We start from the raw sequence: 26,405 nt of genomic DNA on the forward strand, positions 1-26,405 counted from the left end.
TGTCAAATCAACAATATGACTGAATATTAAGTGTCTTTTAGGTAAGCAGTGTTAGATTGTGCTCACTGTGCTCTTGAGTGGACTGAGTGTGTGTTGTTTGCGCTCAGACTCTGGCCTACGGTGACATGAACCACGAGTGGATCGGGAACGACTGGCTGCCGAGCCTGGGTTTGCCTCAGTACCGCAGCTACTTCATGGAGTCGCTGGTGGACGCTCGTATGCTGGATCACCTGACCAAAAAAGACCTCCGCGGTCAGCTCAAAATGGTGGACAGCTTCCACAGGTCAGTCACGGTCAGATTGCGCGTATCTTGTATGTTTCCAGTCTGGGCCGTTGTACGCCATGAACCGAACCAGCCAGATGACATTTAATTCACTTGACGTCTTTAATGAGGGAATTAATTTACTCGTGTCAACTGACTATTAAACTACTGATAATAAAACTAGGAGAACTGAAGGTCATTTCCTGGGGTTTACCAGTATTTTGGTGCTACTTTACGAAAAGTATCTTAATGGTAAAGAGACGTGAAGCTGTTTCGTGTGAATGCATACATCCACACACGCATCCACACACACACGCATACATCCACACACGCATCCACACACACACGCATACATCCACACACGCATCCACACACACACACACACGCACGCATCCACACACGCATACATCCACACACGCATACATCCACACACGCATACATCCACACACGCATCCACACACACACACACACGCACGCATCCACACACGCATACATCCACACACGCATACATCCACACACGCACGCATCCACACACACGCACCCATGCATCCTCACACACGCACCCATGCGTCCTCACACACGCACCCATGCCTCCTCACACACGCACCCATGCGTCCTCACACACGCACCCATGCGTCCTCACACACGCACCCATGCCTCCTCACACACGCATCCATGCGTCCTCACACGCGCACCCATGCCTCCTCACACGCGCACCCATGCGTCCTCACACACGCACCCATGCCTCCTCACACACGCACCCATGCCTCCTCACACACGCACCCATGCCTCCTCACACGCGCACCCATGCATCCTCACACGCGCACCCATGCGTCCTCACACGCGCACCCATGCGTCCTCACACGCGCACCCATGCGTCCTCACACACGCACCCATGCCTCCTCACACACGCACCCATGCCTCCTCACACGCGCACCCATGCCTCCTCACACGCGCACCCATGACTCCTCACACGCGCACCCATGCGTCCTCACACACGCACCCATGCCTCCTCACACACGCACCCATGCCTCCTCACACAGGCACCCATGCGTCCTCACACGCGCACCCATGCCTCCTCACACGCGCACCCATGCCTCCTCACACACGCACCCATGCGTCCTCACACACGCACCCATGCCTCCTCACACGCGCACCCATGCGTCCTCACACACGCACCCATGCCTCCTCACACAGGCACCCATGCGTCCTCACACGCGCACCCATGCCTCCTCACACGCGCACCCATGCCTCCTCACACACGCACCCATGCGTCCTCACACACGCACCCATGCGTCCTCACACACGCACCCATGCCTCCTCACACGCGCACCCATGCCTCCTCACACGCACACCCATGCCTCCTCACACGCACACCCATGCCTCCTCACACGCACACCCATGCCTCCTCACACGCGCACCCATGCCTCCTCACACGCGCACCCATGCCTCCTCACACGCACACCCATGCCTCCTCACACGCACACCCATGCCTCCTCACACGCGCACCCATGCCTCCTCACACGCGCACCCATGCGTCCTCACACGCACACCCATGCCTCCTCACACGCGCACCCATGCGTCCTCACACGCGCACCCATGCGTCCTCACACACGCACCCATGCCTCCTCACACACGCACTTATGCCTCCTCACACGCGCACCCATGCGTCCTCACACGCACACCCATGCCTCCTCACACGCGCACCCATGCCTCCTCACACGCGCACCCATGCCTCCTCACACGCGCACCCATGCGTCCTCACACGCACACCCATGCCTCCTCACACGCGCACCCATGCCTCCTCACACGCGCACCCATGCGTCCTCACACGCACACCCATGCCTCCTCACACGCGCACCCATGCGTCCTCACACGCGCACCCATGCGTCCTCACACACGCACCCATGCCTCCTCACACGCACACCCATGCGTCCTCACACACGCACCCATGCCTCCTCACACGCACACCCATGCGTCCTCACACACGCACCCATGCCTCCTCACACGCGCACCCATGCGTCCTCACACACGCACCCATGCCTCCTCACACACGCACCCATGCGTCCTCACACGCACACCCATGCCTCCTCACACACGCACCCATGCCTCCTCACACACGCACCCATGCCTCCTCACACACGCACCCATGCCTCCTCACACGCACACCCATGCCTCCTCACACGCGCACCCATGCCTCCTCACACACGCACCCATGCGTCCTCACACGCGCACCCATGCCTCCTCACACGCGCACCCATGCCTCCTCACACACGCACCCATGCGTCCTCACACACGCACCCATGCCTCCTCACACGCGCACCCATGCCTCCTCACACACGCACCCATGCCTCCTCACACACGCACCCATGCCTCCTCACACACGCACCCATGCCTCCTCACACGCGCACCCATGCCTCCTCACACGCACACCCATGCGTCCTCACACGCGCACCCATGCCTCCTCACACGCGCACCCATGCGTCCTCACACGCGCACCCATGCGTCCTCACACGCGCACCCATGCCTCCTCACACACGCACCCATGCCTCCTCACACGCGCACCCATGCGTCCTCACACACGCACCCATGCTTCCTCACACACGCACCCATGCGTCCTCACACACGCACCCATGCGTCCTCACACACGCACCCATGCCTCCTCACACACGCACCCATGCCTCCTCACACACGCACCCATGCCTCCTCACACGCGCACCCATGCGTCCTCACACACGCACCCATGCCTCCTCACACACGCACCCATGCCTCCTCACACACGCACCCATGCCTCCTCACACACGCACCCATGCCTCCTCACACACGCACCCATGCCTCCTCACACGCGCACCCATGCGTCCTCACACACGCACCCATGCCTCCTCACACACGCACCCATGCCTCCTCACACACGCACCCATGCCTCCTCACACGCGCACCCATGCGTCCTCACACACGCACCCATGCCTCCTCACACACGCACCCATGCCTCCTCACACACGCACCCATGCCTCCTCACACACGCACCCATGCCTCCTCACACGCGCACCCATGCGTCCTCACACACGCACCCATGCCTCCTCACACACGCACCCATGCGTCCTCACACACGCACCCATGCCTCCTCACACGCGCACCCATGCGTCCTCACACGCGCACCCATGCGTCCTCACACACGCACCCATGCCTCCTCACACACGCACCCATGCCTCCTCACACGCGCACCCATGCCTCCTCACACACGCACCCATGCCTCCTCACACACGCACCCATGCGTCCTCACACGCGCACCCATGCCTCCTCACACGCGCACCCATGCGTCCTCACACACGCACCCATGCCTCCTCACACACGCACCCATGCCTCCTCACACACGCACCCATGCCTCCTCACACACGCACCCATGCCTCCTCACACACGCACCCATGCCTCCTCACACACGCACCCATGCCTCCTCACACACGCACCCATGCCTCCTCACACACGCACCCATGCCTCCTCACACACGCACCCATGCCTTCTCACACGCGCACCCATGCCTCCTCACACGCGCACCCATGCCTCCTCACACGCGCACCCATGCGTCCTCACACGCGCACCCATGCCTCCTCACACGCGCACCCATGCGTCCTCACACGCGCACCCATGCGTCCTCACACGCGCACCCATGCGTCCTCACACGCGCACCCATGCCTCCTCACACGCGCACCCATGCCTCCTCACACGCGCACCCATGCCTCCTCACACGCGCACCCATGCGTCCTCACACGCGCACCCATGCGTCCTCACACACGCACCCATGCCTCCTCACACACGCACCCATGCGTCCTCACACGCACACCCATGCCTCCTCACACACGCACCCATGCCTCCTCACACACGCACCCATGCCTCCTCGCACACGCACCCATGCGTCCTCACACGCGCACCCATGCCTCCTCACACACGCATCCATGCGTCCTCACACGCACACCCATGCCTCCTCACACACGCACCCATGCCTCCTCACACACGCACCCATGCCTCCTCACACACGCACCCATGCGTCCTCACACGCACACCCATGCCTCCTCACACACGCACCCATGCCTCCTCACACACGCACCCATGCCTCCTCACACGCACACCCATGCGTCCTCACACGCGCACCCATGCCTCCTCACACGCACACCCATGCCTCCTCACACGCGCACCCATGCGTCCTCACACGCGCACCCATGCGTCCTCACACACGCACCCATGCGTCCTCACACACGCACCCATGCCTCCTCACACGCGCACCCATGCCTCCTCACACACGCACCCATGCCTCCTCACACACGCACCCATGCCTCCTCACACGCGCACCCATGCGTCCTCACACGCGCACCCATGCGTCCTCACACGCGCACCCATGCCTCCTCACACACGCACCCATGCCTCCTCACACGCGCACCCATGCGTCCTCACACGCGCACCCATGCTTCCTCACACACGCACCCATGCGTCCTCACACACGCACCCATGCCTCCTCACACACGCACCCATGCCTCCTCACACGCGCACCCATGCGTCCTCACACACGCACCCATGCCTCCTCACACACGCACCCATGCGTCCTCACACACGCACCCATGCCTCCTCACACGCGCACCCATGCGTCCTCACACACGCACCCATGCCTCCTCACACACGCACCCATGCGTCCTCACACGCACACCCATGCCTCCTCACACACGCACCCATGCCTCCTCACACGCACACCCATGCGTCCTCACACGCGCACCCATGCCTCCTCACACGCACACCCATGCCTCCTCACACGCGCACCCATGCGTCCTCACACGCGCACCCATGCGTCCTCACACGCGCACCCATGCCTCCTCACACACGCACCCATGCCTCCTCACACGCGCACCCATGCGTCCTCACACACGCACCCATGCTTCCTCACACACGCACCCATGCGTCCTCACACACGCACCCATGCCTCCTCACACACGCACCCATGCCTCCTCACACGCGCACCCATGCGTCCTCACACACGCACCCATGCCTCCTCACACACGCACCCATGCGTCCTCACACACGCACCCATGCCTCCTCACACGCGCACCCATGCGTCCTCACACACGCACCCATGCGTCCTCACACACGCACCCATGCCTCCTCACACACGCACCCATGCCTCCTCACACGCGCACCCATGCCTCCTCACACACGCACCCATGCCTCCTCACACACGCACCCATGCGTCCTCACACGCGCACCCATGCCTCCTCACACGCGCACCCATGCGTCCTCACACACGCACCCATGCCTCCTCACACACGCACCCATGCCTCCTCACACACGCACCCATGCCTCCTCACACACGCACCCATGCCTCCTCACACACGCACCCATGCCTCCTCACACACGCACCCATGCCTCCTCACACACGCACCCATGCCTCCTCACACACGCACCCATGCCTCCTCACACACGCACCCATGCCTCCTCACACACGCACCCATGCCTTCTCACACGCGCACCCATGCCTCCTCACACGCGCACCCATGCCTCCTCACACGCGCACCCATGCGTCCTCACACGCGCACCCATGCCTCCTCACACGCGCACCCATGCGTCCTCACACGCGCACCCATGCGTCCTCACACGCGCACCCATGCGTCCTCACACGCGCACCCATGCCTCCTCACACGCGCACCCATGCCTCCTCACACGCGCACCCATGCCTCCTCACACGCGCACCCATGCGTCCTCACACGCGCACCCATGCCTCCTCACACGCGCACCCATGCCTCCTCACACGCGCACCCATGCGTCCTCACACGCGCACCCATGCCTCCTCACACGCGCACCCATGCCTCCTCACACGCGCACCCATGCGTCCTCACACACGCACCCATGCCTCCTCACACACGCACCCATGCCTCCTCACACACGCACCCATGCCTCCTCACACGCGCACCCATGCCTCCTCACACGCGCACCCATGCCTCCTCACACGCGCACCCATGCCTCCTCACACGCGCACCCATGCGTCCTCACACACGCACCCATGCCTCCTCACACGCGCACCCATGCCTCCTCACACGCGCACCCATGCCTCCTCACACGCGCACCCATGCCTCCTCACGCGCACCCATGCGTCCTCACACACGCACCCATGCCTCCTCACACAGGCACCCATGCCTCCTCACACACGCACCCATGCCTCCTCACACAGGCACCCATGCCTCCTCACACAGGCACCCATGCCTCCTCACACACGCACCCATGCCTCCTCACACACGCACCCATGCCTCCTCACACAGGCACCCATGCCTCCTCACACGCGCACCCATGCCTCCTCACACGCGCACCCATGCGTCCTCACACGCGCACCCATGCCTCCTCACACGCGCACCCATGCCTCCTCACACGCGCACCCATGCGTCCTCACACACGCACCCATGCCTCCTCCCACGCGCACCCATGCCGCCTCACACACGCACCCATGCCTCCTCACACACGCACCCATGCGTCCTCACACGCGCACCCATGCCTCCTCACACGCGCACCCATGCCTCCTCACACACGCACCCATGCCTCCTCACACACGCACCCATGCCTCCTCACACACGCACCCATGCCTCCTCACACGCGCACCCATGCCTCCTCACACGCGCACCCATGCCTTCTCACACGCGCACCCATGCCTCCTCACACGCGCACCCATGTGTCCTCACACACGCACCCATGCCTTCTCACACGCGCACCCATGCCTCCTCACACGCGCACCCATGCGTCCTCACACACGCACCCATGCCTCCTCACACACGCACCCATGCCTCCTCACACGCGCACCCATGCCTCCTCACACACGCACCCATGCGTCCTCACACACGCACCCATGCCTCCTCACACGCGCACCCATGCGTCCTCACACGCGCACCCATGCCTCCTCACACGCGCACCCATGCGTCCTCACACGCGCACCCATGCTTCCTCACACACGCACCCATGCCTCCTCACACGCGCACCCATGCGTCCTCACACGCGCACCCATGCCTCCTCACACGCGCACCCATGCCTCCTCACACGCGCACCCATGCGTCCTCACACACGCACCCATGCCTCCTCACACGCGCACCCATGCGTCCTCACACGCGCACCCATGCCTCCTCACACGCGCACCCATGCCTCCTCACACGCGCACCCATGCCTCCTCACACGCGCACCCATGCCTCCTCACACACGCACCCATGCCTCCTCACACACGCACCCATGCCTCCTCACACACGCACCCATGCCTCCTCACACACGCACCCATGCGTCCTCACACGCGCACCCATGCCTCCTCACACGCGCACCCATGTGTCCTCACACACGCACCCATGCGTCATCGCATGTGTGTTTTATGGGCTGATTCCACTTCACTGTGTGTTTGTGCTCTCTCTCTCTCTCTCTCTCTCTCTCTCTCTCTCTCTCTCTCTCTCTCTGTAGGAACAGTTTTCAGTCCGGTGTAATGTGTTTGAGACGACTGAACTATGACCGGAAAGACCTCGAGCGAAGGCGTGAGGAGTCACAGGTTGAAGTCAAAGGTGAGCGCTTGCTGGTTTTCTCCTTTATTTTCACCTCTGTGTGGTCGTGTTGTGTTCTTTAACGTGTGTCTGTCTGTCTGTGTGTGTGTGTGTGTGTGTGTGCGCAGATGTGCTGGTGTGGTCGAACGAGCGCGTGGTCAGCTGGGTTCAGGCCATCGGGTTGAAGGATTACGCCAGCAATCTTCTGGAGAGCGGTGTTCATGGAGCGCTCATCGCCCTGGACGAGTCCTTCGACCACAACGCCTTGGCTCTGCTTCTGCAGATCCCCACGCAATGCACACAGGTCAGAGGTCAGAGACCGGTCACAGAGATCAGAGACCGGTCACAGAGGTCAGACACAGGTCAGACACAGGTCAGATGTCAGAGACAGGTCAGACAGAGGTCAGATGTCAGAGACAGGTCACAGAGGTCAGACACAGGTCAGACAGAGGTCAGACACAGGTTAGAGGTCACAGGTCAGACACGCACCGTTCCTTCTGCGTTTAGAGTCGGACACGATAACCTGCAGAGATAGTCTTGTACTAATGCTTAAATTAGGTGCAAAATGTAAATATGTATATAGAGTATATGATGCAGACATTGTACAGAGGTCGTACCGGGTGCTTAAAGCGCGTGAATTACTAGAATTCGACTTTTTGAAATTTAAGTCCTGGAAAACATCCATATTTATGAAAAGTTACTTGAAAAGTGCTTGAATTATTGAAAGAAAAATCTGAAATTAGTGTGTATTTTTATCGATAAAACAAACTTTTCACACAAAATAAACGCTGCAGCCCATATGATGTAGATATAGAGCCATTTTGCATGGCTATGAGCGTGATATTGCTCATAAATATCCAAGTATACCATACAGCTTTCATTCTTCAGGCCAATCAAATATTAATGGAAGGAAAAAAATCAGTTTGAATATCTGTCATAGTTACTAAGGTCACTGCATGTGCGGCATTTTATTTGTCCAATTTTATTTTATTTAATTTTTATTTGAAAGATAATAAAGCTATTGTTTTATAAGTGAGATCTCTCATTGTAGTCCTTGAAAGTCCTAGAACTTCATTTTACAGTATCCGTACGAACCCAAATGTAGTATTTGGCAAATGTTAGTTTTATTGCATTTCTAACCCATTCCAGAATTCTTCTTCCATATTTGGTCCTACCCGATCCCGAAATCCCATCAGATTTCATTTGAAGAGCTGTGTTTGATTTCTGTGCACATAGAAGTAGAATGTTTGGCTGGTTGCGTTGGATGTGTTGTCGGCTGACTGTGCCGTGTCCCCGCAGGCGCGGGCGCTGCTGGAGCTGGAGTACGGTCACCTGATCGGCGCCGGCACCGAGCGCAGGATGGACGAGGTGAGTCCGGTTCTTCAGTCTAACCCTGTCAGGTCTGAGCGCTTCACATCACAGCTGTTCCTCCGCAGGACGACGACAAGAACTTCCGGCGCGCGCCGTCCTGGAGGAAGAAGTTCCGGCCCAAAGACGTGCGCGGGATGAGCGTGAGCGCCTCGGACACGCTGCCGGCTAGCTTCCGGGTGAGCGCCGGCGACTCCGCTCTGATGGCCAAGAAACCGCAGCTGGACGGTACGTGAGCGAGCGACTCCGCCTGTTAGCGGCCACACGTGTGCAGTGTTGTGTGGAACGCTTTCCAAGTAACTCCAGTTACGCAATCAATTACTTTGCAAGTAACTAGTAAAGTAATGCATTACTTTTAAAATTCACAACAAAATATCTAAGTTACTTTTTCACATTTATTGACTGACAGCTCTCCTGTCCTCATGTCGAGAGAAATAAAGTGTGTGTGTGTGTGTGTTCGCTGTGGAAAAATTATGGTTATTGTAGTTCTAGACCAAATGTGAACACGCATCTCACTTGCACAAAATACATGAATAAAAACAGTCAAATGCAATCTCAGAATTTTACGCAAAACTTTTATAATTAACTATTTTAAATTACACAAATATACATAATGTATTTATTCTCACTTTATTAACCAATGTCTTTGCTGCTGACCTTCAATGATCTAATTCAACCATACTAATAAGCAAAAATTACCTTAGATTTATAAATAAGAGTGTTGAACTCCTGTATCCTGTTGTTCTTTACTCCACAATTGCTGAAAGGTTTGCTTGAGCGGCGCCCTCTACTGTACAGGAGTAAATATGCATGTCCTTCATCCTGAGGCTTATTCACTTCACTTTTGGTGTGAAAGGGCCTTAACATTTATTGTTATAAAAAAAGAAAAGAAAAAAAAGCAAGCCCAGCCCAGGTGAGAAGCAGTAACTCAAAAGTAATGTAACGCAATATTGTAATGCATTACTTTTCAAAGTATCTTTCCCCAACACTGGACGTGTGTGTAGCTTGTGTCAGCGCTTGTGTGCGTTTAACATGCTGGCGTGTGTGTGTGTGTGTGTGTGTGACTAATGCGTGTGTGTGGCGCTGCAGGTGTGAGTGGCGTTCAGCGTCTGGACTCGGCCGCGGTCAGAACATACTCCTGCTGATCTAACCAGGTGAGCCTTCATCACTGATCTGAGCATGACGACCGTATCACTGCCAACGTCTGTGTCACCAGTGTGCACAACACCGCCGAGACTTTAGATTCAGCGTTTATGTCGGAATGTCCTTCCAAACCAGTACGACCTTCGTTCATCTTCGGAGCACAGATGAAGATACTTTGACTGAAATGAAATCCAAGAGGTTTCTGAACCAGCCATAGGCAGCAACGTCTTTGAACTCTCCAGAGTAATGAAATATATGAGAAATAAAAGAGTAAAATGAAATCTGAGAGGCGGATGTACATGATCCCGTACTTATAGATGAGCAAAGTCCCCGACGGCGTGGAAGCAGTCCGTGAGCCGCGTTCTGGACCCGGACGCACGGCACGGTTTAGCAGATTAGCAGACTGACGTGGAGGTTAAGGAATCGTTAAATAAAGTTGATATTTTTTGTTTGTTTTTTTGCGCACAAAAAGTATTTTCGTTGCTTTATAACATTTAAGGTTGAACCACTGTAGTCACATGGACTATACTACCGATGTCTTTACTACCTGTCTGGGTCTTGAGAGAGGTTATGCTGTGGCCTGTGGTGGTTCACAAACCCCTCGGACTTCTCAGACTTCATCCCTAGTAACTGGAACTCTTTTTATTATTATAAAGTCTGCACATGTTAGCTCTCATTGGTCTCGTTGGTGCTCATTTGAATAAAGTTGACATCACTAATGAATGTTGTTGCTTTTGTGGCCCGGAAACCTCCGCATTTGCTTTCTGCACAGCACAATATAACGTGATATACTAGAGGATCTGACAACATGTTAATTACTGCAATCTATTTAATTAATTTGAATATTTGAGATTTTTATTTTGAATCATTTTCTCAAGAAAAGCCCACAGTGGTGATTCTTGTAGAAACTAAGGCAGAAAGAGAAAGCGGTTCTTCTCAAACATGCCACATTCTCCAGAAAGCCCACGATGGTTACTCTTGTTTAAGGAAAAGGCATAAAATAGACGTTTTTAGCTTGAGTTTAGCACAACTAACAAATGGCTAATACACTTTTTCATGAGAAATATCTGAACATAAGTTATGCGGGTGTTTATTAGGATAAGCGTAACTCACGCGGTGTGTTTGGAGTCTCTCCGAGCCCATGTGTGCGGTGCTCTCCCGGCAGCGCTATCGGTGCGCACACGAGCGGCGGGGCAGTGGCCAATCACAGCCCGCTCCTGTCTCGGGTCTAATCCAGGTGCGGCGATCACAGTTTCTGGAGGCCAGGGAGAGTTGGCAGATCGTGAGGCGAGGAGTGTCGTGTAGTGTTCACGACGAGGTTCCTCTGGCTGTCCTGATCATGAAACACTCGGCCCAACAGGACACACGTGTTGTTCAGAAGGAAAGTCCGACAGCGGTGGTATATTAGCAGGCGGGGGGTTCTCCCTCACTCCCTCACTGTCCCTGCTGTGAGTGCTCTTGATCCGGCAGACCGCCGGCCTCCCCTGGAGTGGCCTGTGCACAGTTGAATAGTGACGCAGATCTGGGATCGGTTAGGTTAGGATATTTTCACGTGTGCAGGAAACACAGGCCACCGCTGATCACCTGATCATGGGCCGGAGCCCCGCTGAGGGTCAGTGCCCTGTCGCATGTATGGCCCAGGACTCTGGTGTACGCCGAAGGGTCCGTCACTGTTCAAGGGTCCGTCAACAGAAGCGTCCTGTTGCTGCTGTTAAGGACACTGCGGTGTCTTCCCTATGCAGGGACCCAGATCCGGCACCCTCGCCAGCACAGTCTCTAGGGGCCGACCTGTTGAGGGACGGAGAATCGGATTGAAGCTACAAAACGGAGCGCTTGCATTTTGCAGTGAATTGCATTGCATTGAAGGAGCGAGTATTTAAAGCTTGCTGCAGACGGAGACCTGTATTGCCGTATCAGTGCCCGATTGATACTGACTTCTTCTCCGAAGCAAAGTCACTCCCAATCCACGCTGGAACTTTACTGGCCGACCGCTGTGGCTTGTCCTGAGCACATTAAAGGATAATTCCGGTATTTAACACCTTGAGTCTATATTGTAGTTAGTTTTGGATGAACAAGAGTGGTGGACAAAAATTTTTTGACAATGGTTCCTCTCTCGAGTTTTTGACTATAATAGAATTGGCCATGGACCCATTTAACATTGGAGTCAATGGCCATGTCCGAAAATGTCATTAAAATGTCATTAAAACAGCCAATAATGTTCGTTTACAAAACTGTGCAACTCACCGAGTGGTTAGTGATGTTAGTTGATGTTCCAGAAACAAAAAGTGTTGAGAAATACAGTTTCTGTCGTGTTTTATTCGTCATTTTGTAAAATCCCATTGAATTCTGTTGAAGGACTGAGTGCTGGTTAATATAAATGCGCTACCGGAAACGGAAAGGGGGCTGTTTACATTTGGTCGATGTCGTCTTTTTGCTCGCTTCCGTTTCTCATAAGGCTAGCGAGCAGAGCAACTGTGCTCCGGGAGAGTAAGCCAAATAAACAAACAAAACCTTGAAAATATTGAAAGACGTGACCACTGACCAGTGCAATATGAAGTTGAACTCGACTGTGACCGTGAGTGTCCCGCGAGACATAAACATCGGTTATCGCCATCAAGTGGTCGGGAGTGTGCTAACGCTTCAGATTCAAATATTGAGCGGAAGTTACACGGTTGTGAAGTGTCTGAAAAAATAGTTCCACTATAGCAAAATAAACGGATTGGAATCATATATTGCGACGATATATTGTTTATAATCATCAACGAACACCACTAACCACTCGGTGAGTTTAACAGAGACTGTTATGTCAACTTTAGGTTAGGGGTGTGCGATATTACGATTTTTGATCGTGGACGATTAAAATGTCTCCACGATCTGCTTTTGAAGAAATATCGTAGGATCGTCCATTTTATCAGTTTGCATTTCTGGCGCCTCCGTCTCAACATACTGTACAGCGCGACGTATATCCACGTGAAATGCAGAGGAACGGGACACTGTAGTTCATAAAAAATAATTATTTGCATGTGCTTTAAAGCCTTGCCGGTTAAACATGTAATTCGCTGCTGATGCGCTGTTCTAACGGGCGCTTTTCTGAGCGCAATACACCCGACGCGCACACATGCACTAAAAGCCTGTATAACAGCGCCCGTTACTGAACTAAGTTATCTTTCGAGTCTTATTGCGCTAATACTGTCAAATACACACAAGGTGTACATAAACAAAGTTGGTTATGTCTAAAGTGAAAGAACAATAGAAAAAATGAAGAAAAAATCTGCTTGTCAAATGCGTGTAGACTCGTTGCGCGCAGATCTTAAAGTGACAGTAGCCCTAATAGTAAACATGCTGCCGCTTGTCCTTAAAGGGACAGTTACCCAAAAATAAAAATTCTGTCATTATTTACTCACTTTCTAATGTTGTTCCAAACCTGTATTAATGTCTTTCTTGTGCTGAACACAAAAGAAGATATTTTGAGGAGTGTGGCTAACCGGGCGGTTGCTGGTCCCCATTGATTACCATAGTAGGAAAAAACTATTATGGAAGTCACTGGGGTACATCAACTGTTTGGTTACCCACATTCTTCCAAATAACTTTTATTTTCAACAGAAGAGGGAGACTTATTCGGGTTTAAAGCGGCTTGAGAGAATTTAAATTTTTGGGAGAACTATCCCTGTTAATAAAACAACAAAATACAAAGAGCAACTCACTCACTCTTGACTGAGAGCTTTAATAGTCGCTTTAATAAGAATCAATGTAAAAGTTATACAGTGAAGTCGATGTTGTGTTTTATTTTCATATTTGTTCATTTAATTACTTTCTTCAATGCTGTTAAATACACCTGTAGCTGAAAAAATAAAGCACTGTGTTTATTTAATTTAAGTATATTAGTATATTAAGTTGTGTATGTGTATCTTTGTTCTTAATTTTTAATAACAAAGACAATGACAAATATTTTTTATCTTTGCCACTTTGGCCTAAATGTCTGCAATTCTTTTTTATTTTATATTTTGTTACCTAAGGCTTTGTTTTTAAAATAGGGACATTAGTTTGGCTGTGATGCTCAGTCACTTGCAAAATAGAAAAACCAACATGAAAAGGAATCGTGATAAAATCGTGAATCGTGATTTTCCTGAAAAAAATCGTGATATGATATTTTTGCCATATCGCCCACCCCTACTTTAGGTCCTCTACTTTTGGACAGAATTGCTTCTCTGTGAAAGCGGCAGGGATGTGGAACTCGTTGCCGTTAACTATGCGAGAGAGTAGCACCTTGCAACAGTTTAAACTTAACCTGAAGAAGTGGTTGAAAGACGGTCAGATTTGTGATCATTAGCACAAAACTGGTTAATTGGGGTTTTGTTAAAAATGTAAGAAGGTAAATTTAAAAGGGAACTGTAAATAGTTGTAAATATTGCTGGTATTGCAATTATTTGTTTGTTGAGATGATCCGTTTGCAGGTGTTTTATTTGTATTTTGTATTGTGAATGGACTCATCAGTGGGAATGCTCATTGTCCACTGTATTAACCTGCTGTCACTTTGCCTCTGTCCAGGGACTACAGATGAAAATTAGCTTGTAGCTATTTCTGGTCTGTGCAACACATTTGTTGTGCAATGTCCCTGTCAAAAAAATAAATAAATAAAAAAAATAAAACAGTTTTGTAAACGAACATTATTGGCTGTTTTAATTACATTTTCGGACATGCCCATTGACTCCAATGTTAAATGGGTCCATGGCCAATTCTATTATAGTCAAAAACTCGAGAGAGGAACCATTGTCAAAAAAATTTTGTCCACCACTCTTGTTCATCCAAAACAAACTACAATATAGACTCAAGGTGTTAAATACCGGAATTATCCTTTAATCTTCGGCCCGGTATACTACATTTCTATCTCTTTGTCTCGCTTACAGTTGAGAGTGTGAGGCCGCGTGGGTGGAAGGACATTTTCTGCGAATGTGCACTATCTAGTGTGTTTGGTTTTCCAGTGCGCCTTCTCCTATTTGACTGGGGCTCCCGCCGCATCTCAGTGGATGCTGCACACTAGGAGAGACCCCTGACACGATCATGAAGCGCTTTACGGCAGTACATAGGAAACGCGCTATATAAATTCTTCGTTCACGTCACTCGCTCATGCGCTGTTGTGGGTCACAGACATTGGGCTGCACACGGGTGGCTCTCCTGATGGTGATGATCACATCACGCGGACAGTCGTGGAACTCCAGCGCTCCGCTCCATCTCACGCAGGAGCGCGAGCCTTTCAGGGTTTGCTCCTTTAGCCATCAGGACAGAAAGACGTGTTCTGCGTGCGCACTTGCTAGGGAACTTTGTTATTCAGCTGCATCTTGTGCACAGTTGAGTGTGCGAGCCTTTCAAAGTATAGTACTACTGGCGGCCGTGAGCGCGGAAAGACACGTTCGGTGAACGCACTTGCTGGTGATATTTGTTCCAAGCGAGCACGTCACTCATACTCTGTTGTACGTGCACCGTAGACCCTCCTGACGCAGATGACATCATGCAGACGGTGTGCGTAACACGGATAGCCGAAGAATACTTTGGGCTTTAAGATTGCGATTTTAGGCTCGTTACAAAATGTAATCGTGCCATCATGAGCTGATGCTAGATCTGGAGGCTGTGTTGTCCTCCGTTTGAGCCTCTGGAATCCTTGAATATAAGGATGCTGCCCTGTCGTTGGTAATCTTCAATTGCTGCATCGTTTTCACCCAATGTGCGTTTGGTGGCGTCGCATATGTCATGTCGGGAGTGCGCTCTCGTTCGAGCTGCCCGTAACATCTCGACAGGAGACTTGCTTTGTGCGTGTGCGGGTCTTATACGCAGGGACACTGGGCAGATGCAGCTAAACGCCCGTCTGACCAGCCTTTTGCCATGTGTTCCAACTCGGCCCGTGAGAAGCTATCTAAGCGATGTCTTTCACACTGGATTGTAGAAAGCTGTCTACAGCAGATACGGAGTGTGTGTGCACGCTAGGGCAAGGAAATATCATGGGCTTGGTTTAAGATTTACGTGCGGATGCCAGTCAGGCGTCACTGCGCAGGTTTGTCCGGTGTATCGGCTAGATGTCACTGAGGTGATGGTCACTGCGGCGATGGTCACCGAGGTGATGGTCACTGTGGCGATGGTCACCGAGGTGATGGTCACTGCGGCGATGGTCACCGAGGCGATGGTCACCAAGGTGATGGTCACTGTGGCGATGGTCACCGAGGTGATGGTCACTGTGGCGATGGTCACCGAGGTGATGGTCACTGTGGCGATGGTCACCGAGGTGATGGTCACTGTGGCGATGGTCACCGAGGTGATGGTCACCGTGGTGATGGTCACCGAGGTGATGGTCACCGAGGTGATGGTCACTGTGGCGATGGTCACCGAGGTGATGGTCACTGTGGCGATGGTCACCGAGGTGATGGTCACCGAGGTGATGGTCACTGCGGCGATGGTCACCGAGGTGATGGTCACTGTGGCGATGGTCACTGAGGTGATGGTCACCGAGGTGATGGTCACTGCGGCGATGGTCACTTGAAAAAGGGTTATGTGGTGGTTCTGGTCCCTTACGTTTAGTTCAGCGACTTGGCGGGTGTGAATATATGTCCCACAGTCGTGTGTTGTCCCGAGTTGAACGACTGAAGGGTAGTGTTGAGTTATGCATATAAACTGTTCCCAGAAGCAGGGAAACGAGGAGCATCAGCTCTGGGCCCGCGCAGTCGGAGGCCCGTTGAAGAGCTGGACTGAACCCAGGGAATGACGCTTACGACTGCATGTCTATGGCGGAGCCCCGCCCACCTCGTCATTCATCATTGGCCTATCAGGCGTGAATAAAGCTGTCTTCAGCAGAGGGCGCTAGAGCGCGATATCCCACAGTCGTGTGTTGTGCCGAGTTTCCCTCCTCCTGGGAACCGTAGTTATATGCAGAACTCAATGTTTTTAACAGTCACTTGTCGCCACCTACTGGTGTAACAATGTAATCGATACAATCTTTATTTGAAGTGACGACGATGATGATGATGTCGTTGATGATGATGATGATGTCGTTGATGATGATGATGATGTCGTTGATGATGATGATGATGTCGTTGATGATGATGATGATGTCGTTGATGATGATGATGATGTCGTTGATGATGATGATGATGTCGTTGATGATGATGTCGTTGATGATGATGTCGTTGATGATGATGATGATGTCGTTGATGATGTCGTTGCTCCCTCAGGTGGCGCAGCTGAACAGCACGATCCCCGTCAGGCTGGAGTTCCACATCATTCCTTTGGGATTCTCCCGGTTGCAGACCCATGATCCCACGAGTGCCGCGGGTTTACACTTCTATTTATTCCTCCAGTCTCTAACTCAGTGTTTCATATCAACTTCTGCTTGATTTTATCTCGTCACCTTTTAATTCACGCGTCCTAATCCAGTTCAACTCTTCTAGATGTAATTTATATATCACGAGTCCAGAGTATGTACATTTATGTTTGTAGGCATAATCTCATTTTTATCATTCTATATGAGTATTTTTATCGTATCAGCTTCTTATTGATTTTGTTTTTAATCTTCCAGCTAAAAGTACTTTGTGTGTTTGATCTAAACTCTTAATCTTCTTTTGTCTCCTGTTGATTCTGAGAAAGCGGCCCGTGTCAATGGCATTGTGTGAATCTCGGGGTCGGGTCGTGTTTTATATCCTGATACCAAAATCTGACCCTTGGATAAGCCATACTTTGTAATAATTATGAGGGCTATTTTGAAAACATCTTTCTATAGATGAGATACTGATGCCAGGATTCTCTAGCATCTTTTTGGCTGAAAGTCACTGTTTATCCATTCCCTTTGTGCTGCATTACGTGTGTGTGTGTGTGTGTGTACGATTGAGTGTGTGTAAGTAAGAGAGTGTGTGTGTTTCTCAGACGGACCAATCCTCCAGTGGCCTCTCCCCCCCCCCTCTCCCCCCCCCCCCCCTCTCTCTCTCTGTCTCTCTCTCTGTCTCCCCCCCCCCTCTCCCCTCTCTCTCTCTCTGTCTCTCTCTCTCTCTCCACTGTAATCGAGCCTTACATCTGTAGCCACTCCTCCTGTTTTCTGCGACTCTTTTTGATATCGTATGTTTCCGCCTTTATGTAGGAATTGTCATGTTTGGATGATATCAAAGGCAGAGGCTGGAATCATATCCCAGTCTTCTTGATTTTGTAATTTTACGTTCTTAGTCACTTGTGTACAATTAAAGTCATGTTACTATCTTTTTATTGTCCTTTATTTAAATAAATCTCCTGGTCCTGTAATAGAAATAATGTACAGTCCCAAGTACTTATGAACTATTTTTATCACAGTATTATTTATTTCTTTCATTTCAATAAAATACTGAAACTTATTTTCCACTGCCAATAAAAATAAGTCTTTATGAACAGATGATTTTTCCTGAATCTTTTCTTGCTTGCTCTCCGAAGTCTTGTTTTATCCATTTCTGCCCACTGGTTCATGTAATGCTCATTCTCGAACTATCATTCTATACATGCAGTGTAAAAAAGCCTCCGCTAAATGAATATTAGTAACATTTAGTTTACAGTAGTAGTATATGTTATACTGAATCTCTGCTAGCGGTGTTCAAACACCAGTAGTTAAATTGACCCTAATGTGAAGCTGTGTGTCGAGTCACGACTGTCATGACTGAAAGTGCTCTTGATAATGTCTAAATATATATCCAAGTGTATAACCCTAACCTAGATAACCTAACCCAGTTTCCCTTTTTGTCATTAATTGTATTCCTCCGCTGCGCATGCCAACACCGGTCAAGTCAATTGGTTATCAATTAAGCATGTAATATATTGGCATCATGTTGAGAAAGTTTGGTGTGAAGCGTATGAAGCCCTTTGATTAAAATTTACACATTCAGACAAAAATATCTGACTTCCTGTTTGTCTGAGAGCGAATGACTGTAAATGAGAAATGTGTCCGTCTCGATGAGAACAATATATAGCCTAGGCTACATGAGTTTGGTGACTGTAGGTAAATCTAACCCTCCACTTTTGTCCAAGGGTGGCGCTACAGAGCTCCCTCTCCATGCCCGTGTGTGTGTGTGTGTGTGTGTGTGTGTGTGTGTGTGTGTGTGTGTGTGTGTGTGGAAGCATGATAAGAGTCAAAAATAATTTGATTAAAGTAGGCCTATTCAAGATAGGCTATCACAAATCCTTTCACAGCTCTACACCTGCGGTGTCTCCACGTCATTCTGACGAAGTTTGAAGCAAATCAGGTAAAAATTAGAGGGTGTTTTTAAAGCATTTTGAAAGTGACACACTTCCTGCTGCCAGCTGGTGGCGCTATAACTTTGACTCCCAATAACCGCCTCCATGTGATCGGCCTCTCCAGCGAACACACTGCTGAAGTTTCATCAAGATCAGTTCATATGCAGAAGTTATAACCCGTTTATATAATGTCTATGGTTATAACACACTTCCTGTTTACATTATTCCGACATTTGCCACAGCCAAACAGCTCGAGACCAATCCGCTCGTGCCTCGACTTCTGTGTGTGTGTGTGTGTGTGTGTGTGTGTGTTTAGATGTGAACGAGTCGAGTGTTCGGAGATGATCGGCGATTTGTTTCACTCTGAATCATAGACTGTACACAAATGAATGCATTATTCCCCAGATTAGCCGCAGCCTCAGATGGACTGGTTTCTGATGAGGAGATCCAGATCCAAACACGCTTTAACTCGATTATGACCAACTTCTGTTCCACTGACAGCCTATAAATTCATAAAATGAACTAACACATCATCAGATGAACTAACACATAATCAGATGAACTAACACATAATCAGATGAACTAACACATAATCAGATGAACTAACACATAATCAGATAAACTAACACATAATCAGATGAACTAACACATCATCAGATGAACTAACACATCATCAGATAAACTAACACATCATCAGATGAACTAACACATCATCAGATAAACTAACACATCATCAGATGAACTAACACATCATCAGATAAACTAACACATAATCAGATAAACTAACACATCATCAGATGAACTAACACATCATCAGATGAATTAATACACAACATCAGATGAACTAACACATAATCAGATGAACTAACACATCATCAGATGAACTAACACATAATCAGATAAACTAACACATAATCAGATAAACTAACACATAATCAGATAAACTAACACATAATCAGATGAACTAACACATAATCAGATAAACTAACACATAATCAGATAAACTAACACATCATCAGATGAACTAACACATCATCAGATGAACTAACACATCATCAGATGAACTAACACATCATCAGATAAACTAACACATAATCAGATAAACTAACACATAATCAGATGAACTAACACATCATCAGATGAACTAACACATCATCAGATAAACTAACACATCATCAGATGAACTAACACATCATCAGATAAACTAACACATAATCAGATGAACTAACACATCATCAGATGAACTAACACATCATCAGATAAACTAACACATCATCAGATGAACTAACACATCATCAGATGAACTAACACATCATCAGATGAAGAACATGAACATGAAGGCAAAGGTGAAGGCCATAAAATAGAACCTTTCTGCTGGTCAAGTCCCTGCACCTGTTTCCCGGATGATTAATTAAACTCATGACTAATAACCCCGGAGAAGCTGCAGGTGTTCCTCAGATCCGCAGCAGCGATGGACACACACAGGTAACCTCCACCTTCTCCAGTTTACCGCCATCCTCTTCATGCTGAGTCACTTCCTGCGGTATTAAGATTCCGCGAATAACTGTAAAACTCTGTAATTCAATCCATGAATGATGTGTTTTTATCCCAGTAAATGTGTTTGTCCTCAAGTGTGTGTCAGCACTGTACCTAAAGTCCCCACGTGATCCAAGTGGACTTGTTTTTATGGAATATTGCAGTGTTTATTCTAATCGGTGCACATCATTATTGTGTTCATAATCTTGAGTCATAACAGCAGCATATCTTCCCTTCTCTGACGAGGGCGGGGCAACCTGTCACTCACATGAGATCAGCCAATAGCAAATCACAACCATCCAATAATTCCCCACAGACACAATCAAGCCCCGCCCACATGTGTTCTTGTTTGAAAAGCCGTTTTACTTGATATACGTCATTATAGGAGAGAAAAGAGGAGCGCAACTTTCCCATTGTTTTATTATTGTTACATTGTTGTAGGCCTATGTCATAATTCCAGTACCTTATGCCTCTGAATATCACATTTATTTCTAGAACACAGTAGTTCCAGTGGGACTGAATGTGAGATTGAATAAATCACTCAATGATGGTTTCGGACACCCAAATATCTGATCACTCCAATACTGCCTATTTAAAGATTTTTGGCTTAAATGTTATCCTTACTGTTATCTAGCAGCTAGTGTGCTCAAAAACAATGCCAAGATTCACATTTAGAAAACCAAACCCAACTTTGAAAATGAAAGTCAGGTCGATGTCAGAATCAACGCCAGATTGAAGTATTGTGGTTGAAAATGAAAATCAGGTTGACGTCATAAACCAACATCGGTCGAGTTCTGACGTCAACTCGACTTTCATTTCCAACTAAAATCCAACGTCTGTCCGTAAAGTAAAAAGTTTCCAGAAAATAATAATACTCAAGTTAAGTACAGTACTCAAGTAAATGTACTTTGTTACTGTCCACCTCTGTTTAAAATGACAGTGTTGCAAATCCACCCAGTGTCCTTTCTCATTCTTCACTAATTGTATTGTAATGCACTAAAGCATCTATTGAACATGTTCTGTGTGTGTCCCGTCCAGGTCCGGCTTCTTCCAGACTCTCCTGTGTGTGGTGTGTGTGTGTTTGTGTGTTTGCTGCAGCGGGGTCCTGGTGTGTCATTACTGCCCCCTACAGGCCAGAGGCGGCCGCTGCAGGAACATCACCACCGAGTGCGCGCCGCGCGAGCGCTGCTTCAGCGGCTGGCGTCTATACGGTCCGGTGCTCGTGCTCGCCGGCCAGGGCTGCGCGTCCCCGGATCTGTGCGGGTCCAACCACACACACACTCTCATGGGCATCGAGTATCAGATCCGCTACACGTGCTGCGCTCGCGACCTGTGCAATGAAGCGCGTTCACAGGGGAACCGTCTCCGGGAGCGGGTAGCGGTCACCGGCAGCACCGTCAGCACCGTCATGCTGTTATTGAGCGGGTGACACGAGCAAATGTCGCGCGCATGACGGCTTGTATTAATACTTTACGATTTTATTGAAACGGACTGCCATGACCTCCAGGTTTACAGTCTGCGAACTGATGAACTGTCACTAATAAAGCATGTGTGAGTCCTCATGCTTAGTGTGGGTTAGGGTTAGGGTTAGTGTGTGTGTGTGTGTGTGTGTGTGTGTGTGTGTGTGTGGTCAGTCAGATGCTGACACTACTCCGTATGTGGGAAATTATTTTGGAATAAAGAATATTTTGAAATCTATTAGTCCCTTTCCTTCTGTTGAACTGTTTCTGCAAGATTTATATTTGTATATTGACCGTTTTCCCTCATATTCTGAAACTGCTGTAAACTAACTATATGCCTAAAATGTCATTTAAACTTTGTGTAATTTAAATATCAACACGATCTCTAGCACGTATTGTGTCTGTCGTGCTTTGCGTGGATATGATACGGTTGGATTAAATATGTAAACCAAACATTTGTTTGTTTACAAACCAAGAGTATGTTTACACAAAAACATACTTTGTGTAATCAGAGAGAGTGGGACACTAAACCATGGACATCAGTTTAAATATCCTTTAATTTGCTTTGTTTAATCAAATTGGCTAATTTCTATACAGTCTCCATCTCCTTTTAAGCATTTAAATGAAAGTGGGTAACGTTAAGAAAATCGTTTTATTTGAAAAAGGTTGGAAAAATTAAACGTAATTTTAGACCGAGTGCATGGTCATCACTTTTGCACTGACCGATTTCATAATCCTGATCTCATGATGATCCGAGTCTTTTAAGAGATGTGATTTATATATTTGTACAATGTGGTTTATGCGGAAACATTATTTCCTGAAGGTCCACGTCTAAACCGGTTTTGGTAAATTCTAATATCTGAAGAGATTCTGCTGATTCCAGTCCCAGCATTTTTCATTGAATTGCACAAAAGTAAAGAGACATTTTAAAGATGTATTTTACTGTGAACTGCAGAACATCAGATCGTCTTCACTTTCGCTTTGCTCCTTTCATCTCTAAGATATCAATCTTTATCAGAAGTCTTGATTTTGTCCATTGTCTTCCAGATTCAAAATTATGATCAATAAACGCTGTGGCTTCAGCTTGAGCAGATTCTGTCAGATCGTCTCAGTCTGTCTTAGTTCACGAAGGTTTGCATAAATCTTTGCTTCTTCTTTTAAGCGACTGGATCCACGAGAGAAAATATGCTTCATTTATATCATCTATACATCTATAAATAAGGATTCATCTATATTTTATTTAAAGAGTGGCTTTATTTTTCATTTGACTATATTTTATGTCTTGAACGGTTGTATTTATTTGTGCGTTTGCTAATTTGCTTATTTTTTTGTTCTTATTTGATTACTGACTGTTTAGTTGACTTTTAATAATGTTTGAAATATATATTAGTATTAGATATTTTTGTTTAGACCGTATGCAAGTTCCTCATAGCCGTGTTTATGAGGCTGATTGGTTGTAACTAAAGACACCAGCTCTACATGAGAGGCGAGCGCATCTTCTTACACTTCAATCGTTTAAAACCACATTAAAATGCACACATTCAGTAGCAGTTGAATACAGACATTATGTCTGAGATGAACTGAGATGAAGTGGAGATTAGCTGAGATGAACTGGAGATGAACTGAGATGAACTGGAGATGAACTGAGATGAACTGAGATGAACTGAGATGAACTGGAGATGAACTGAGATGAACTGGAGATGAACTGAGATGAACTGAGATGTCTGGAGATGAACTGAGATGTTCTGGAGATGAACTGAGATGAACTGAGATGAAGTGGAGATGAACTGAGATGAACTGAGATGTCTGGAGATGAACTGAGATGTTCTGGAGATGAACTGAGATGAACTGAGATGAACTGAGATGAACTGGAGATGAACAGATGTTCTGGAGATGAACTGAGATGAACTGAGATGTTCTGGAGATGAACTGAGATGAAGTGAAGATGAACTGAGATGTTCTGGAGATGAACTGAGATGTTCTGGAGATGAACTGAGATGAACTGAGATGAACTGAGATGAACTGAGATGAAGTGGAGATGAACAGATGTTCTGGAGATGAACTGAGATGAACTGAGATGTTCTGGAGATGAACTGAGATAAACTGAGATGTTCTGGAGATGAACTGAGATGAACTGAGCTGAACTGAGATGAAGTGGAGATGAACTGAGATGAACTGAGATTAACTGAGATGAACTGGAGATGAACTGAGATGAACTGAGATGAAGTGGAGATGAACAGATGTTCTGGAGATGAACTGAGATGAACTGAGATGTTTTGGAGATGAACTGAGATAAACTGAGATGTTCTGGAGATGAACTGAGATGAACTGAGATGAACTGAGATGTCTGGAGATGAACTGAGATGTTCTGGAGATGAACTGAGATGAACTGAGATGAAGTGGAGATGAACTGAGATGAACTGAGATGTTCTGGAGATGAACTGAGATGAACTGAGATGAAGTGGAGATGAACTGAGATGTTCTGGAGATGAACTGAGATGTTCTGGAGATGAACTGAGATGTTCTGGAGATGAACTGAGATGAACTGAGATGAAGTGGAGATGAACTGAGATGTTCTGGAGATGAACTGAGATGTTCTGGAGATGAACTGAGATGTTCTGGAGATGAACTGAGATGAACTGAGATGAAGTGGAGATGAACTGAGATGAACTGGAGATGAAGTGAGATGAACTGAGATTAACTGAGATGAACTGGAGATGAACTGAGATGAACTGAGATGAACTGAGATGAAGTGGAGATGAACAGATGTTCTGGAGATGAACTGAGATGAACTGAGATGTTCTGGAGATGAACTGAGATGTTCTGGAGATGAACTGAGATGTTCTGGAGATGAACTGAGATGAACTGAGATGTTCTGGAGATGAACTGAGATGAAGTGGAGATGAACTGAGATGTTCTGGAGATGAACTGAGATGAAGTGGAGATGAACTGAGATGAACTGAGATGAAGTGAGATGAACTGAGATGAACTGGAGATGAAGTGGAGATGAACTGAGATGAACTGAGATGAAGTGGAGATGAACTGAGATGTTCTGGAGATGAACTGAGATGAATTGGAGATTAACTGAGATGAAGTGAGATGAACTGAGATTAACTGAGATGAACTGAGATGAAGTGGAGATAAACTGAGATAAACTGAGATGAACTGAGATGAAGTGGAGATAAACTGAGATGAACTGAGATGAAGTGGAGATGAAGTGGAGATGAACTGAGATGTTCTGGAGATGAACTGAGATTAACTGAGATGTTCTGGAGATGAACTGAGATGAAGTGGAGATGAACTGAGATGAACTGAGATGAAGTGGAGATGAACTGAGATTAAGATGAACTGAGATTAACTGAGATTAAGTGAGATGAACTGAGATGAACTGAGATGAACGGAGATTAAGTGAGATGAAGTGGAGATGAAGTGGAGATGAAGTGGAGATGAACTGAGATGAACTGAGATGTTCTGGAGATGAACTGAGATTAACTGAGATGAACTGGAGATGAACTGAGATGAACTGGAGATGAACTGAGATGAAGTGGAGATGAACTGAGATGAACTGGAGATGAACTGAGATTAGCTGAGATGAACTGGAGATGAACTGAGATGAAGTGGAGATGAAGTGGAGATGAACTGAGATTAACTGAGATGTTCTGGAGATGAACTGAGATGAACTGGAGATGAACTGAGATTAACTGAGAGACGAACTGGAGATGAACTGAGATGAAGTGAGATGAACTGAGATGAAGTGAGATGAACTGAGATGTTCTGGAGATGAACTGAGATGTTCTGGAGATGAACTGAGATGAAGTGAGATTAAATGAGATGAACTGGAGATGAAGTGAG

At 48.7% G+C, this 26,405-nt stretch overlaps 2 protein-coding genes across 9 annotated transcripts in view; both read left to right on the plus strand.

The window, feature by feature from the left end:
• Positions 1-18,723, plus strand: part of ppfia1 (PTPRF interacting protein alpha 1) — a 77,750-nt gene extending 59,027 nt beyond the window's left edge. For 5 of the 8 annotated variants that reach the window (XM_079621468.1, XM_079621473.1, XM_079621472.1 and 2 more), the window contains 6 exons: positions 108-283; positions 7,733-7,830; positions 7,938-8,113; positions 9,109-9,177; positions 9,246-9,405; positions 17,541-18,717. In XM_079621468.1, the coding sequence (XP_079477594.1) occupies positions 108-283; positions 7,733-7,830; positions 7,938-8,113; positions 9,109-9,177; positions 9,246-9,405; positions 17,541-17,623 (762 nt within the window). In that variant the 3' untranslated portion in view covers positions 17,624-18,717. Of the gene's footprint in view, positions 1-107; positions 284-7,732; positions 7,831-7,937; positions 8,114-9,108; positions 9,178-9,245; positions 9,406-10,266; positions 10,332-17,540 lie in introns of all 8 variants that reach the window. The other 3 variants (XM_079621471.1, XM_079621474.1, XM_079621475.1) reach the window with 1 other exon arrangement.
• Positions 18,724-20,971: 2,248 nt separating this feature from the next.
• LOC307003120 (uncharacterized protein) lies at positions 20,972-23,192 on the plus strand. The gene is made up of 2 exons (XM_079621232.1): positions 20,972-21,042; positions 22,132-23,192. Exons 1-2 carry the CDS (start codon positions 21,029-21,031, stop codon positions 22,520-22,522), a joined length of 405 nt encoding a protein of 134 aa, XP_079477358.1. The 5' UTR covers positions 20,972-21,028; the 3' UTR covers positions 22,523-23,192.
• The last annotated feature ends 3,213 nt before the right edge of the window (positions 23,193-26,405 follow it).

Source organism: Phoxinus phoxinus, assembly GCF_949152265.1.
Source record: "Phoxinus phoxinus genome assembly, chromosome: 8".
Lineage (NCBI taxonomy): Eukaryota > Metazoa > Chordata > Actinopteri > Cypriniformes > Leuciscidae > Phoxinus > Phoxinus phoxinus.